Here is a 16417-nt window from a genome sequence, read left to right as displayed (position 1 = left end):
GAACTGGTAATGCAATGAAAAGTGGTCTTATTTAGTACAACTTGCACCCGTCTCACAATATGTGCCAAGAGGCTGTTAAAATGGGCAGACATTTTAAAACAAAGAGCTATGGCAAAATTCTAAAAAGAAATCGGCCAACTTCAAGGTATTTGCAAAGAGTAGCAATTTGTGAAGATCAGCATTCTGTTATACCTACTTTCTTTGTTGCTGAAATGATCAGAATTCTTCCACAGTAAAGGGATTCGAATATCTAAGGACCATAAGAAAACACATGTTATATTGGTACTGTCTTTACATTCAATGTCAACACAAAAGGCGCAGTTAGTTTTCCAGTATGTGTAAAACAGGTTTCATTAGTCTTTCATATTTGATAAGCGGACTACTATTAGAGTTTGGGTAACAGTATTGCAGTGCCTAAAGAACAAAATAAACAGAAATACATATGTATTTATTCTGTTGAATGCTACCATATTAAGTATGCATGTTTTATTGGAATGAATAACAAACGGAACGACTAACTGCGCCCATCACAGAGCCCTACACTCCAAGGAAACCTTAACACTCTGCATATTTCTTACGCAAGTGGGCAGAAACTTCAGATACCCTGCTAGTTCTACAAGCAGAATTGGCACAGACAAAACGGAAAAGTTACTCACTGTAGTGGTTAGTTACTACTTTTCTATTCCACGGTGCATTTTTACTCTATACTGTATGGGCATCACAAATCAAACACTTTATCTTTAAATCTAAATGTGCGAGCAGGCATGACCACGCGCCACCCGCCGCGCCCTGTGGGACAGCACATCAGTCATTCTTTTTCACAGAGTAGACCCTTTTAAGGGAGTGGTGCGTGGGTCACATGGAGGAAAAGGGGCTATAGACTAGGAGTAAAGTAGTTACAACAGTTACTAACTCTTAGTCCCACAACTCGTCCCCTTTCCTTCATACTGTATTGGCAAAAACCACATTAAGCACACCCAGGAAAAGAACCTTATTTCATCTTAGGAGAAAAGATTACTCAACAGTGCCAGTAATACCCACCGAAGGCAGCTGGAGATTCTCAAATCACTGACTTGCTGATGTGGTCCCAGGAGACATGATGCTGAAAAGGCACAACTGTAGCCTTTGCCCTCACTGCCCTTTCAGTGAGGGTGGGGGCCTATTGCGCTGCTGCATCTTGTATGCTTGAATCCCTACCACCATCCATCCAGCAATGGGGGCTTTGAAAGGTGAAACTCTAGGGGAAAATACTTTGAAGGAGACCGATACCACCTTTCTTAAATGATTTGCCTAGGACAACCAGAACTTTAGATCTCTTCTAACACTGATGCAATCTAATACCTTTCCATCACCAAATCTGTAGTGCTACATTTTGATTTTTGTGTCACTCCGAGACCACCCTCAGAAGGAGGGATGCATTCACATGACTCATGAAAAAAGTATGGTTCAGAAAAGTACTGTCTTCCAGGTGACTACTTTGATGTCAGCCATTGGTTTGCGTGGCTTCTAGGTTAGGGCAGAGACAACCACATTCGGGAGAGTTTCGGGGGTCAGGGTAGTGATCTGAAAATCATAGAGGCCTTTAAGGTGTTCCTTTAGTTCTGGGGTGGCCAAAAAGAAGACCATGGATGGGAAATTCTGGTTTGCCCTAAAGGCGGCAAAGTAATTCATGCAGGAAATCTGTACAGCAGACTGGGCTAAGTGCGCAGAAAAGGACTGCACATCAACAAGCAAGCACGAGCGAGAATTGATAATTGTTTCCCGAAAGAACTGAGACAACTTGGCCCTGTACTGATTTCAATTGAGGCATTCGTGGCTTGTTGAAGGATAGATTGTCCTGCAACAGCCGCAGATGAGCCAGGGTCAGTCTCTCGCATTAGCAGTTTGTTCCAGAGACGCCGAGGTGAAGGATGCTGGGCTCTTACCACCTTCCCACAGGTTTGCCCCCCACTGCAAGAGCATGCTGCAAGGGGTCGACCCCCGAACCTCTAGCTGCTTGAGGTCCGAATACCAAAATAACACTATGAACACCTTTCCCCTGCTTCCAAAGTGAAGTTCGGTGAAGCCGAGGTAGAAGCCTTTTTTAATCTCCCTAGAAGAACGGACAGAATACAGGTCAGGAGATGTGGAAACCACTAGGCTGTTGCATGATCTCTGCTCAGAAAATGGTTGACTGCTTGAAAGGGTTACTCGCTCATTTGTAGGTAAAGAACGTCCCACTTGAAACCAACGGTCAGCGCCCAAGAAGGCAACAGCTCAAATTTCTATAAATTGACCAAGATACCAATCTCAAAGGGCATCAGCATTCATGCAGCCCGACTTGGCAAAATGGCTCAGACTAGCCAGTCAGCGAGCAAGGTACAGTTAAATTGGTTCGCTTCTGGCCCCTTAACCAGCCTGCAAGTGCATTCATGATCTTTGTGAAAGGCCGAAATGACTGAATGGAAGCACTCTCCATTAAAAGGCTTTTCAGATCACTGAGAAACATCAGATTTGGCGATGATGTTCCCATGTTTGTATGTGTCCTTCAGGTTTGGGGAACAAAGCAAATCTCGCATACAGAAGGAATCGGAAATCTGGGTTGCCCTCTTTAATTTATCTACGGACAAAGAGGTTGAGGAAGGAAATATATTACAATTCTCAGGCCTTCATCATTCTGTGTCAGAACTGCAAAAATCAGCCCATCCCCCAGTTTGGGAGACACACTTGCACAGACCAATATTCAAGCAATTTCACAACTTTCAGAAGCAGGACTGGAGAACTAAGCCACAGGATAGGAGCAGAAGACAGGAGAGGAAAGTCTGCCCCGGACAGGGGCTTGTGGCTCCCAGATGTAAACATAGTTGACTTATGTTAAGGTACAAACTTGCAAACCAACAAGATAGTGTTCAGAACGGCAATGTTAATATACCAACACTAAAATCAGAATGCACCAATTCCCTAAAACAAAGACAGTCACTAAAAATGTAACCCGTCTTCACACAACTCACTAACTAGACCATGGGTGCAAGATACCCCATATTTGTACCAACTGTTGTGGCCTTGTTTGTGCTTAGCAGAAGGGCTTTTTCTCAAACGCTGCAATGCTTCAGGTTTCACCCCAAGTTAGTAAGGGTAATCCAGATGGGCACACCCTGCTCTTTGCAAACACCACATCCACACCTCACCAATGCCCAACACGGTAGTCACTCATGCCTATGGCTGACGGTGGAGCTCTTGTTCAATGGAGAATTTCCTGGCACAGTGATGGACTGTCTTTAATAGCACATGCACATTTCTCCTCTGGTAAATCATGGTGAGCTAAAAGGTTATTGAAGAACCTGAGCGAGCCCCATTACATAGAGCAAGTTACTTTGCCTTGCTCATTCAAAACAGTGACACCATTTGTAATTCTGTGAATAGTAGGTTTGCACTGGAGCTTAGGGTTTGGTAGAGGTTTGAGCAGCCCTATAGATAAGGGGTGCAGCAGGCTCTTTTACTCCCTAAAAATAGGCAAGCACTGCCAAAAAATAAAAATAGTGAGTAAAACATATTCCCAATAAAAATAGGAAACAGGCAGTTAGAACCTTGTGCCCCTGCTTTCACCCACCTAGCTCAATGGATATGTTTAGACCAGAAATGCATGCAGTCAGGAAGAAACGACTATTATTACAGCCTAATCGGAAGAAGTAAACATATCTTAATGTGCATGCATAACTAGGTGCAAAGAAATAATTACGGAAACATTTCCCCTTTCCAGTTCAAACATGTTTTTTTTATAAAATACATCCATTGAGAATTGAATTTACATTCTTGCTCCCTTAAAAACAATCATGTTAATCCCAACTTTAAAAAATAGGGAGTAAAATACTCCTACTTTCTAATCTTATCTGGAGCACTGGGTGTGATAAAGTCCTCTTTACGATTGCATAATCATGGTTTTAGGAGGCTGTCATGCAAGTCTAGAACGCAAATGCAAATGGAACACAATTAGAAACAGTGGCTATAACTTGGTACTAAATGGAATTTCCTTTGTAAACCTGGCTAATACACTAATTTGGTAGCAATGCAACAGGAAACAAAAAACAAAGCTCACAACTAATAAAATACACGGTTCACAATTATATTGCATAAAGATAGATTACCAGATATGGCGACTTTCCCTGGGCATGCTGCACGCTGGTTGGCTCCAATATCAGAAGACCTGCATGGGGAAAAGGTATGTGTAAGTAATTTAAAGTGAAATGTGAGAACAGTTGAATTTGCCATTAAGAGGTGCAAAGGGTGTTTGGCTAGGAAATCAAGCAGAAGTTGAACAGAATGGAGCAAAATACTATTTACAGAGAACATTCGCAGGAGCATTTAGGATAGTAGGTTCTGCGAATAGAACAGCGTTGGGAAGGGGACCGCCAGAGGAACTGTAAGAGACCAGCGGTTAGGGGGATGCCCTTAAAGGCTCTTGTATGATTACATTATTGCATGCCTCATAGGGCTCAGTACACATGCGAGAATAGCAGCCATATTGCGGCAAACCGCTTATATGTAGCACAGCAGTCAACATCCCAGGCTGAGGCTGCAAATAATGAGAAAAGGAATAGGTTGTATCCGAGGCACAGATGAGAAATTCCAGAGTTACACAGATCCATAAACCCTTCTTTGTCCTAAAATGTTGCCAACCGTCGTGCCCTGGGAAGAATGTGCCCTGTAAGGGCAAGGGAGAACGACTGTATGCCTGTGAACAATACAATCCCATGAGAAGGAGGGCACGGGCCTCCAACCCCCACCAGTCCAAATTCTAAGTTAAGGCACCCAAATGCCCCAGGTTTAGTATGCCTTGAATTCCTATGTACCAAATAACCCCAGACCACCAACAAACCTGTTGGACCCATGATCGATCAAAAGATCAGAAAGCAGGGCATTCCTGCCTTCACTCCTAGGTCATGTGATTTGTGCTGCGTGGTGCAGGGAGGAATGAAATTATAGCCCAAAACTAGGAGGGGAGACATTGAAGAAGTGCTGGCCTGTCTGGGAGCAGGTGAAGTGTGCACGTTAGTACGACCTCTGCTTTCCCCAGGGACCCCAGTCTGCTCACACCAGGTGCACTGTTCGATATAGATGTGTTTTTATTAGTTCATAACACAATTGTTACTTGGTTGTCTGCTGACCAATGATGACTGCAACATCGCCCACGTGGAACAAGATTGACGGACGGGGGTGGGGCCAATGGCCCGATGACTCGGTGTACCCATGTGTTGCTCATGCATACTTTGGCAGAACGTTACATGGCAGAGTCCTTTGTTGGTGCTTTTTTCCTTTCTGTATAGGAATAAAACTGGTTTTCCTAGCAAGAGGTTTATTGCTCCTTTTTCCCTAGTGGGTTGTATTTATTCTGGTGTGAGCGTTTAGGGGCTTCCTACAAGAGCAATGTCCAATGTCAAGTTGAGACCATTACAAGAACCAGGATGTTTGGGGATAATGTTAGCTGTATATCATTTCACTGGAGAAAATAGTGATGGTAGCACAACAAAATGAGCTGCATGCAGACATGGAGTATTTGATGAATATATCTTTCTGAGGTGGGCCAAAGAGGACCCAAGAAGAGCGATACTAATGGTGTTCCATACTACCAGGGATGCCTTTACCTCTCACCCCCCCATGCCAACCATACAACAAAGAGTGGCTGTAACTCAGAGTGGTGCCATGATCTCCAAAATAAGTGCGCGCAGAACGGAAGAAACCCCTAGTTATCAGATGGATTTTACTTGACAAGGAAGTAAATTACTACGTGGCATGCATGGGCCAAGGCTTGCCATAGTTAGCCCCACTAAGTATTAATGTCGTTGAGGCTGACTGAAGTTCTATGGCAATCCTGAATGCTAGACATTGTAGATTTGCCAATGGTTGCATGGATTAGTGCAATCATGGTGGGGATGCTTTATGAATTAACTGGGCTGGTTGGATTCCCTCAAGGGGATCCCAGTGCTCCAGGTTTAGCTCAACTGACAGCTGTGCACGTGGTGAGGTCACATGGGTTACCTACTGTGATCATGCCTGACCAGAGTCTCCAGTGTATCCAATGGTTTTGGGAGAGGTCTTCATGTTGATGGGTTTGAAAATGGACATCCCCCACCAACTTCCACTCACAGACATGGTCCTATGGAAAGGCAAAAGCGGTCTCTGGAGCAATACTCACATGGCTGCACAATAGAAGGAAAATCCTCCAGAAAAAGCACCTATGGATGGCTGAGTTTGCATGCAACTTGCAACACTAATATGGCCAAAGCACAACACTTTTAGAGCAGTTACATTTCCCCATTAATCGATGCCTTAATGCTTTTTCAGACACAATGATTGAAAACACTCCCAAAGTTAAAAAGGTATTTGGTGAGACCAGAGCCTGTTCTTACACAGGAAAAGCTCAGATACCACTACAATGCTGATTGGTCCTTGCATGTCTTTTCTGAGCGCCATATGCTCCTTCTCCCCAACCCACATTCCCTCCTGAACCGCCCCCCCACCAACCTGGTGGATGTGGGGATGAGCTATCGCCGCCCACATTCACGCCAGAATAGGAGAACTGTGCAGTTGGCACGAGACCACTCCAAAGATACAACCTTCTTGTGGGGAGTTCCACATCACCACTCTACTGTAAGGATACCATCAAAACAATGTTAAGCAAGGGTCCTGTACTATCAAGCAAAAGATCACTCTTGAGATGCAGGAATTCAAGACAACTCAAAAATGGATGCAGTACCGACAAATTCCCCAAGGTGGCGCTAGCGGTCTAAACTCTGACAGGGAAACTGTATTTAGGAGTTGCAAGAGGGGCAGGGACTTCAAAGCCTGTTGGTTAATTGAAAATCTAGCTCCCTGCTGTTCCCAGAGGCCAAGAGGCTGGGAAACCTTAACACCTCAGAGATTCCCACCCCAGGAGGCAGGATATCACATGACCCTGTTGATTGAGGAGAGACTTCCAGGCAGCCTGCTGGAGCCCACACAAAAGGCTCTTTCTGTTGAATGGGGTATGTTAATTTTGAGTTTCCTGTCAACAGCCCTCTGCCACCAAGGAGAGACATGTGATCACTGACCCACCCAGACTCCTGGAGGCGGACCCAAACACTTGGGGGAGTTGAATTGCAACAAATATATATTTTATAGAAATAGTGATAATTTATTGTAACCAAATGACAGGAATGTACAACTTTTAGAGTCTTAGTTTGAAAAATGCCCTCACGATTTGAGTCCAAACTCCAATTTGTACCATGTTCTGGGGCAAAACCCCGCTAATTATGATTATTGTGGACTACGTATTTAAACTAGAGACACAGAAAGTTTCTGGGATATATGTGGAAGGGAAATGTAGCTTTGTATAATTTTTGATGAAAATCCCAATTTGCAAAACCCACTAAAATCGAAAATAAGTTGCCATTTTTGAATGCAAGCTCCTAGAAACGCCAGAGTCGGGACAGGGACTATCTTTAGTAATATATGATGTGTGTATGTGATGTCAAACAACTGTGTAACTGGGAAATATGTATTTGGATCAGGAATAGATTTGTGTGCACATTGACCAGGGGAGTGTCATTTCTGCAGGTCATAAAAATGACATCACTCTGACACACTATCCCTTCCCAAATCAGGGACCAAATAATCTATTGACCTATCAAATCAAGAGAGGGGCAGGCTCAGTTATGCCACACACACACCCACTTCCAAAACACATAAAAAGAGACTGCTGGGACAGGTAGGGACATTCAATTCCACTTGCTGCGGAGCATGCTGACCGACGACTTCACATCCAGAGATCCAGACTTCAAATCCATCAATCTCCAGAACCTGTAGCAGAAATTAACTCCAGAATTTGTAGCAGAGAGGCCTGAATCCACCAGCTGAATCCTCTTCAGCAGGCCTCAAAACCAACCAAACTATTCAACAGCCGGGCGAGCCGTTTGAATTTTTGCCAAGAATTTTTGCAAGAACCTGTAGCAGTATCCAGAAAGCAGTGCTGTATCCGGAACCCGAGAGAACCACAAACCAGACCGTTGTGAGCAGATCCGGTGCTTGACAGACCCAGAGAGCAGAGCTGACCCACATAGCCGGGACTTCAGAACCACCCGCCGGAAGTCCCGTCCAACCTGACCAGACCGTGACAGGGCCTATTTCAAATTGATATTGTGAGTACCTAGCAGAACTGTGCAGAACCCAATCTCTTAGTTAATCTAATCTCAACTATTTTAACCTAATTAGAAAAGCCTCCTAGAAATCGTGTCATCTGTCATTTGTAAAGCTGCACAACTGTCACCTGTCAATTCTGCAGCTGCAAGCTGTCACCTGTCATTTTGAGTTTCTTTAAATCGGAAAATCTACCTTTATTCAATCATCCGTATCTCCGGAAACGTTTGTGCTAGGAAAGCTTAGAATCTAGGCTTTCCAACGAACCTAGAATCGACTTCCTACTCCCTATACTTTAATCACGAGACACGCACTCGCAAAATTTACCGCGATTGTTGCCCGATTTTTTTCATCTGTAGAAATCAGCAGCTTTTTGCTTCTCTTTGCTAAAATTCGTTTGCAATCTACTAATCATTCATAGAGTATTGTTAAAGTGAGCCTGAACTAATATAAAGTAGCCATCACCTACCCTGAACCTCTAGAGGGAGTTAAAGCAATTTTAGCACCTTTTCACTTCCTTGCAAACCAAGTAATTCGCCTGTGTTTAAAACTCATCCCCGTTTTCTCTAAGCTTGCTGGGGGAACTGGAACTGTGTATTGCATTATAAAGTGTTATTTGTGGGATTCTTGAAGACTGTGTGCTCTCCTTCCATTTCTTGTATTGCATAGGGGGGGGGGGAAGGGTGAGTGAATTGTCAAAAGAAAAAGTGATCATATTACCTTTTGCTAAAATCATAACAAGTTATTTCTGTACTGCATTTATTCCACCTTGCATTTCCTTGAAACCATCAAGCATTTTCAGCTACCTCATCCTCTACACTACTCCTAAGTAACCAAATCGGTGTACCCCTGTAACATTATCCATTGTTGATCATGGTCATATTCTGAAGTGTGATATCAGTTATCAATTTATTTATAAATTGAGATAGATAGATATATATATTGTTCAATTGTCCAAATAAACCTTTTAATTTGCAAAATAAACCTACTTCTTGGCTCAGTGGGGTCAGGGGGATTCTAAGAGGGGGGTGTTATACAAGGGTTGTCATCCAGAGTACTGAACTGGATATAAAAATACATCAATAAGGGTTTCCTCAGCATCCCAGACTAGGCATTGACTTAGCTGTAGTGTCGATTGAATATCGCTTACAGTTGGTGACATCACAAGAAACGAGCATGACGTGCCGAGAAGACTGGCTGAAGAGAATGTATGGACCTTATAGAAACGGATGACGAAGTAAAGAATTGAGTAAACGTTCATATGAATATGGCATTTATAACGCGCCTATATTTATAACGCGCTTATACACAAGTGTTTGAAGGTGCGCAAGGGAGGGAAACAGAGATCCTACTAGGCCAGGTGACATTGAGATTGTGCAAGTGCAGGGGAGGAGGGGAAGGGGAAAAGTGCAGGGGGAAAGGGGAGGCGGCAGTGCAATACATAGGATAACAGTAAAATAAATAAAGACAAGTGCAGCCAGCTGGTGGCAAGTGCTAGTACTAGTAGGGGCTGTAGGGATACAGAAACAGCTCCCAAGTGCAAGGGTTGCCAGGGGGAGCAGTGCAGGTGTGCAACTGGCAAAGGGGGGCGGGAGGGACTGCAAGACAAAGATTGCATGTGTTAAAAGCACTGCAGAAAATGCGAGCCATTCATAATAACCATACAGATGCAACAACGCAAGTAGACTAAGTGATCATAGAAGCTAGCGGTACACAGTGAATGGATTTCAGGGGGAGTCACCATTATATAGCAGCTGGACATTGGCGTCACAATTTTAGTAGGTTCAACCCATGAAGGGGCTGAAAGCTGTGTCGCAGCAGAGAATTAGCTGGGAGCATGGAAGAATTGAGACGGGCTGTCTGGCCAGTTGTCAAGACTAGAGCTGCCAAAGAACTGGTTATCTATCTTTGAAGAACAGTGAACTTGAGTCAAGGATGGAAATAGAAGTTGGGCATGCACTTCAGAACTAGAAGCGTGTGCCCACACTCCCACATATTCCCAGAGACGAGAATGCATTACAAGGCCAAGCATGGGTGGAGGGGTGTTGGGCTAATTGGGTGGGGAGGTAAAGTCGTGTCCACCTCCTGACACCTGGGGTATAAGCGTACGTGTTACTAGAGAGCCGAATGTTCCTGAAGAACAGGTTACTTACCCCGGGTAGGGATGTAACGGTATAACGGTATAACGGTATACCGTTAAAGATACCGTGAACCACTCAATTGAACAATAATAACCGTCACATTGTTTATACCGGTATACCGTGTATACCGTTAAGTGTGCTTTTCAATCTGATTTGGAAAGCTGCAGTAAGCAAGTGCTGCACAGTCTTGGTCTTGCACTGTTGGATGTGCCATCTGCCAAGTAGTTTCAGTTGGAGCAGTTTTTAATGCCATTCCATAAACTACACGTGCCTGACACAAAATCAATAAGTTAGCAATAGGAAGAATAAATACAGTGCCAAGAAGGAAAAGGGTTTACTTTGGGTTGGCGGCTTTGGGGTTTATATATTTATAATGTATAATGTATAATATTTGCTAAAGATATGACAATGGGGGATGTCCCTGGTTCTATCATTGAATTAATATATAATAAGTCACACTGCGAAATTCACTCATCTCTGTGGGTATTCTCTGCTGCCATACCAAAGGGTGACATGTCCTTGATTACTGAACACCTTTTGGCCCACAAGTAAACTAAAGGCTGTAACGTAAAGAGAGCATGTGTGTGTGTGTGAGTATGCGCACAAGCTTATACTACCATCAGCCTCCATTGATCTGGGGCATGCATGTTATAAATATGGCAACACGTTCATCTTCACCAGTAGCCAGTGGGGGAGCTAAAAGCCTAAATGACCACTTAAGAAAAGCAATTCAGTTTGCTTTGCCAGTCGCAGCAGGGCTCTCCCCCTCCTCCTCTCCACATGTGTTTGTGTTTGGTGGAAGCAAGGGGTGGCATTTCAGTGAAAAGTATGTTGAAAAGCCCAATTCTGGCTCTGGGTGCCTGGTTTTGTTTGTGATGATAAATCTGACAATTTATGACCTTTTAGAAAATATTTGTTAAGATTGGTTAACTCCACCTGCTATACCGTGATAACCATGATATACCGTCATTTTGCAAGAAGGTTATCGTACCGTCATAAAACTAATACCGTGACACCCCTAACCCCGGGTAACGTTTTTTCGACAGGATGTTCCTCCCACATATTCCTCGTCTTTGAAACTTGTTGTCCAGCTTCAGCTGCGTTAGAATTAATTTATTTTTTTTAGCAGAGGGCGCTGTGCGTCGAGTCGATGTCCCTTGAAGGCCTCAGTCGAGGGTGATGTAATCGACGGCATATATAGAACACACAGCACCCGTTGGCCTCAGTTTGCTTTTTCCCTCTTGCAGCAGAGATACCCATAAAACACGGGAGTGACTACTCAGCCTTGATGGAGCAGAAGCTGTAAATAGCACAGGAAATACTGAGCGGTAGGATGGGAGGGCGATGAGGAATATGTGGGAGGAACAACAAGTCGAAAGAACGTTACCAGGGGTAAGTAACTTCTTCGAATGGATGGTGTCCTCCCACATATACCTCATCTTTTGCAGATTCCCAAAACAGTGATGTTTTGGAGGAGGAAGTAGAATTGGAATTCATATTTTTCATGGATAGAACAAAGGACTGGCTTGCCAAAAGAATAATCTTGGCCAAGGGAATAATCCAGGGAATGTTTAGTGAACGTGTATGGAAGACCACATTGCCACTTCACAAATCGGTTTTACAGGTACGCCCCTATGAAGGGCTGTATATGTAGCCATGCACCTTGTGAAATGATCTCTTAAACCTTCAGGAGGGTCTTTTCCTGCCTGTAACATTCTGATATTGTGAGAATTATCCATCTAGACAAGTGTTTGGAAGCAGCCTGACCTAGCTTGTGTCCTGTGTATCCGATAAAGAGTTGGTCATCAACTCGCAATTTTGCCATTCTGAAGATGTAAAAGCTAGGGTCCAACCTATAGAGTCTTTCCTCAGCCTTACCTGGTTGAGGTGGAGGACGGATGGAAGGAAGAACAAGTTTCTGACTCAAATGAAAAACTATTTTGGGCAAAAGGGAGGGTTTGACCCTTACAACAACCCTGTCCTTGTGGAAGATGGTAAAGGGTGGCTTGGATGACAGTGCCTTCAACGCGCTCACTCTACGGGCTGATGTCAGAGATACCAATAGGATTGACTTCTTGAAGGTTAATAGCCCTAACGGACATGTGTGCAGAGATTCAAATGGAGCACACAACAGGCATTTTAAAACCAGACTGAGGTCCCGACTGGAACCTGGAAAGGAGATGGAGGGAACACATTAGTGAGCGCCTTTAGGAATGGAGTCACCAGTGGAATTTTGAAATAGGAACATTCCTCTGACAAGCATTTAAAGATGGACAGTGCTGCCAAGTATCCTTTGATGGTACCAACCTGAAGGCCCATATTGGCCAAGGAAAGAAGAAAGGATAAAACATCCAGAGTTTTACACAGAAAAGGATCAACATTATTTTCCTTGAACCAGTTGCAAAACTTATTCCAAAAACAACGGTATAAAGCCTTTGTTGCTGCTCTTCTGGCCGAAAGCAACACCTCCATTACATCATCCGGGAGGTCCCAATCCTTGCATCTCACCCTTTCAGAAACCAAGCGTGAAGGTTGAGAGTCTTGACCTCTGTATGGAGAACCCCGACCCTCCTCTCGCAAGAGAAGTTCCTCTCTTTGTGGAAGATGCATCGAAGGACAGAGGGACAAGTCCAGAAGGTCCGGGTACCACGTCATCCTGGCCCAATCCAGGGCAATTAGGATCATGTGTTTCCCGAACCTACTCAACCGCCCAGTTGCATGAGGAATGACGGGACTGGAGGGAACGCATACAGAAGTGGAAACTCCCAGTCCACTATGAACGCATCTCCTAGAGCTCCTCTTGGGGAAAATACCCTTGAGCAATATCTTTCACACTTCGATTTATTTCGGTCGCGAACAGATCTACCCGAGGGGTTCTCCAAAGGTGAAGATCTCTTGAAGGACTTCCTGAGCTAGTTCCAACCGTGGGAGACTGCTCAGAGCGTCCATCACTGTGTTCTTCTCTCCAGCTAGGTTAACTGCCGAAGGGGAGATTCCTTCTTGAATTGCCCAGTACCATAGCTGCATTGCCTCTGTGACCATCCACCTTCTCTTTTGTTGAAGTAGTACATGGCCACTGTTTTATTATCAGGATATTCTTTCCCCGTACAGAGGGCAGAAAAGCCTTCAACGCACGTCTGATTGCCCTCAGTTCTAAAAGATTGATGTGTAGTTTGGACTCCGATGGAGACCAACGACCGCCGATTGTCAGATTGTTGGCGTGGGCTCCCCCCACCCTGTGAGTGAGGCATCTGTCACTACTGTAATCTCCGGCCATGGTGGCCAAAAAGGTTCTCCCATCAGAATGTTTTCCTTGCAGGGCCACCAGAGAAGATCCTGTGAGACTCTGGTTGGAATCTGAAGTCGGTCCGACATCTTTACCGAGAATTGGGACCATTGTGAGCGCATTAGAGGGATCTCATTCACAGGCGTGCCTCTGGCACCTGAAAAATGCAGGATACCATGAGGCAGAGCAACCTCAAAATAAATGGAAAGAATAAATGGCCGGAAGACTCTGGGCACTCAAATTTGGTAACCATCTGAAGAATTTCTTGAGCCCTCACCTCGGGTGGCGAGCTCTTTCCCAAGGTTGTGTCTAGCACAGCTCCGATGTACTGGAGCTTTTGGGAAGGTGTTATATGGGACTTCTTTTAATGGAGCGAGAAGCCCATTCTGTGAAGAGAGTGGCAGGTATCATGGAGATGATGATCTAGGACTTGTTGGGGAGAACTCGCCCTGATCAGCCAATCGTCCAGGCAGGGGTAGATGTGAATCCCCCACCTATCCTGAGATTCCGTGCCACTACTGCCATCAGTTTGGTGAAAACCCTCAGGGTGGAGGTCAGCTCGAATGGCAGAACTTGAATTTGATAATGAGAACCGCCAACTGCGAACCTCAGGTATTTTCTGTGCTGGAGATGGATTGGCACATGAAAATAAGAATCCTGAAGGTCCAATTACATCAACCAATCCTGGAGTTGGCTGGCCTGAAGGATCTGAGAAAGTGTAACCATTTTGAACTTGTCCCTCCTGGAGGAACTTGTTCCAGTATCTCAAGTCCAAGATGGGTCTCAGTGCTCCGTCCTTTTTGGGGATCAAAATATATGGGGAGTACCATCCCTTGCTCCTCTCCGCTACAGGCACTGGTTCTATAGCACCGTTCTCTAGCAGGGTTAAAATGTACTGCACAAGGAGCGGATCCGGAATCTTCAAAGAGAGTGGTAGCCCGGGGGATTGTTCTGAGGTCTTCTTGGAAAAAGAAGGCAGTAACCGTGGGCTACTGTTTCCAGAGCCCAAGCATCTGAAGTAATCTCTCGACATTCTTCTAGATGCTGAGACAGTCTGCCCCCCCCCACACTGGTGAACTGTGACTGAAGACCTCAGAGTGGTTTTGTGGCAGCTGCTGCAAAGGCTGATGGTAAGGAGGCGGCTGCTTAAGCTGGCTTTGCACCTCTACCTCGTCCACCACAAGGAAATCGTCTCTGGCCTCTGACTGGCCATTCCTCTCGGCCTATCAACTGAGGAGCAGTAGCGAAAGATCTATCCCTCCAAGGTTGCCCACTGGGTCGAAAAATGGCCGAGGTTGCCTAATAGCAGCGCCTAAAGATTTGGCTGCCGCCTGTGAGGCCTGCAACTTAACAAGGCTGACGAGGAGACCTGTCAAAAAGGCCTTTTGAGAAGTCTAGCTTGCGCATAAGGTGCAAAACCAGACTTCCTCAACCACGCAAATCTGCGCACCACTGTGCTGGTAGCCATGGATCTGCTGATGCCATCTGCAGAATCCAATCCTGAATGAAGGGATTCGCACATGGCTTCTTTGCCGTCAACAATAGCCAAGAAGCCGTCCCTTTCATCCCCTTCGGGAATATGCTCTGCCGCCATGGAGATACAGTCACAGAGTATACGAAAACTTTGCGAGGGCACAAGTGGAGTTGGCAGATTTAGTGCCATGCTCCTTGCAGAAAATACCTTCCTTGCCCATCCATCTATGCGCTTGTCGTCCCTATCAGAAGGGGTGGTAGGGAATGCTGCCGGTTTCGAAGTAGCCATATCTGCCTGCACCACTAGACTACGGAGTGGGGAGTATCGACAGGTTTTCGGGGTTGCTACTAGAGGGGCAATATTTTTTTGTCAAGTTTTTGTTGAATTTCGGGTTCGATTCCGAAGTCTCCCAGTTCCTAGCCACCCGTTTTTGCACTGCTACATAACGCAAAATGGGATCAGTTTGGGGACCCTTGTCCAGAATGTCTGTGAGGTTGTCTTGGTCATAAGGCTATGGGGGCCTACTCCAACCCAAGTACTCAACCACTTTGGACATGAGCCGTCTAGATTTTTTGTTGTGTGGGGTTTATGAATATCAACTTCCGGTGCCCTGTGACCACATTCACAAGCATGCGACACGGAACGCCAGCAGGTGAAAGAGATAGGAGTACAAATTCCCCACCTCCGTTGTATGAATGAGAAAAATGTCTCCCAATAACAGCGTACCAGGTAAAGTCAAAGATTTGTCTAGTTGTTTTAATTAGTTCATTCAAATCCTGTAGGAGAGCTCTTTTTGATGACGTGATTCAACATGTCATGTGCCTTTTTCAAATCTGGGCAATTTGTGTTACAACATCACAGCTTTCAAAAAAAGAAAAAACAAAAACAGTTTCATCTAGCCATACATATTTCAAAACCCTGGTTTGTGACGTTCAGGTTAGACGCCTCTGGTCCCTCCCTACTCGTCCCGTGTGGGGATCTTACCTGCCTAGATTTCTTCTGCGGGTTAGCATTTATGTATATTTCTTTTTTGTTTCCTTTCCTCTCCTCCCATCTCCCTCATACTTCTATATACTTGTGTTTATGTGCTCCCTCATCCTGGTTCAGAGATTTTTAGGATAGAGGACTCTGTTCCCTCCCAGCCCGTCCCGTGTGGGGATTTAACCTAACTTTTTCTGTGGGTTAGCGTTATGTGGGATGGGTGGTCAGGGAGTTTCTCCGCCTTCTGGTTAGGTGAGGAATTGATTTAGGGTTATTGTTTCCTCCCTGGGTATCTTGTTCCCAAAGGGTTCTAATCCTCCGCAGTCGTTTCATCCAGTTTCCAGAGCAAAAAGCCAGGTTTTGAGCAGTTTTCTGATTTTCAGA

General features: G+C 44.9%; 1 protein-coding gene across 1 annotated transcript in view; it reads right to left on the bottom strand.

Moving 5' to 3' along the window:
- Positions 1 to 16417, bottom strand: part of RTKN2 (rhotekin 2) — a 497356-nt gene that overhangs the window by 336667 nt on the left and 144272 nt on the right. The window contains exons 3-4 of the mRNA XM_069611200.1: positions 4125 to 4183; positions 197 to 250 (exon numbers count right to left, since the gene is read on the bottom strand). Of these exons, the coding sequence (XP_069467301.1) occupies positions 197 to 250; positions 4125 to 4183 (113 nt within the window). The remainder of the gene's footprint in view (positions 1 to 196; positions 251 to 4124; positions 4184 to 16417) is intronic.

Source organism: Ambystoma mexicanum, chromosome 8 (assembly GCF_040938575.1).
Source record: "Ambystoma mexicanum isolate Mex_15411 chromosome 8, UKY_AmexF1_1, whole genome shotgun sequence".
Classification (NCBI taxonomy): Eukaryota; Metazoa; Chordata; class Amphibia; order Caudata; family Ambystomatidae; genus Ambystoma; species Ambystoma mexicanum.
Note: the sequence above shows the minus strand (reverse complement) of the source record. Positions and strands in the feature narration are given on the sequence as shown.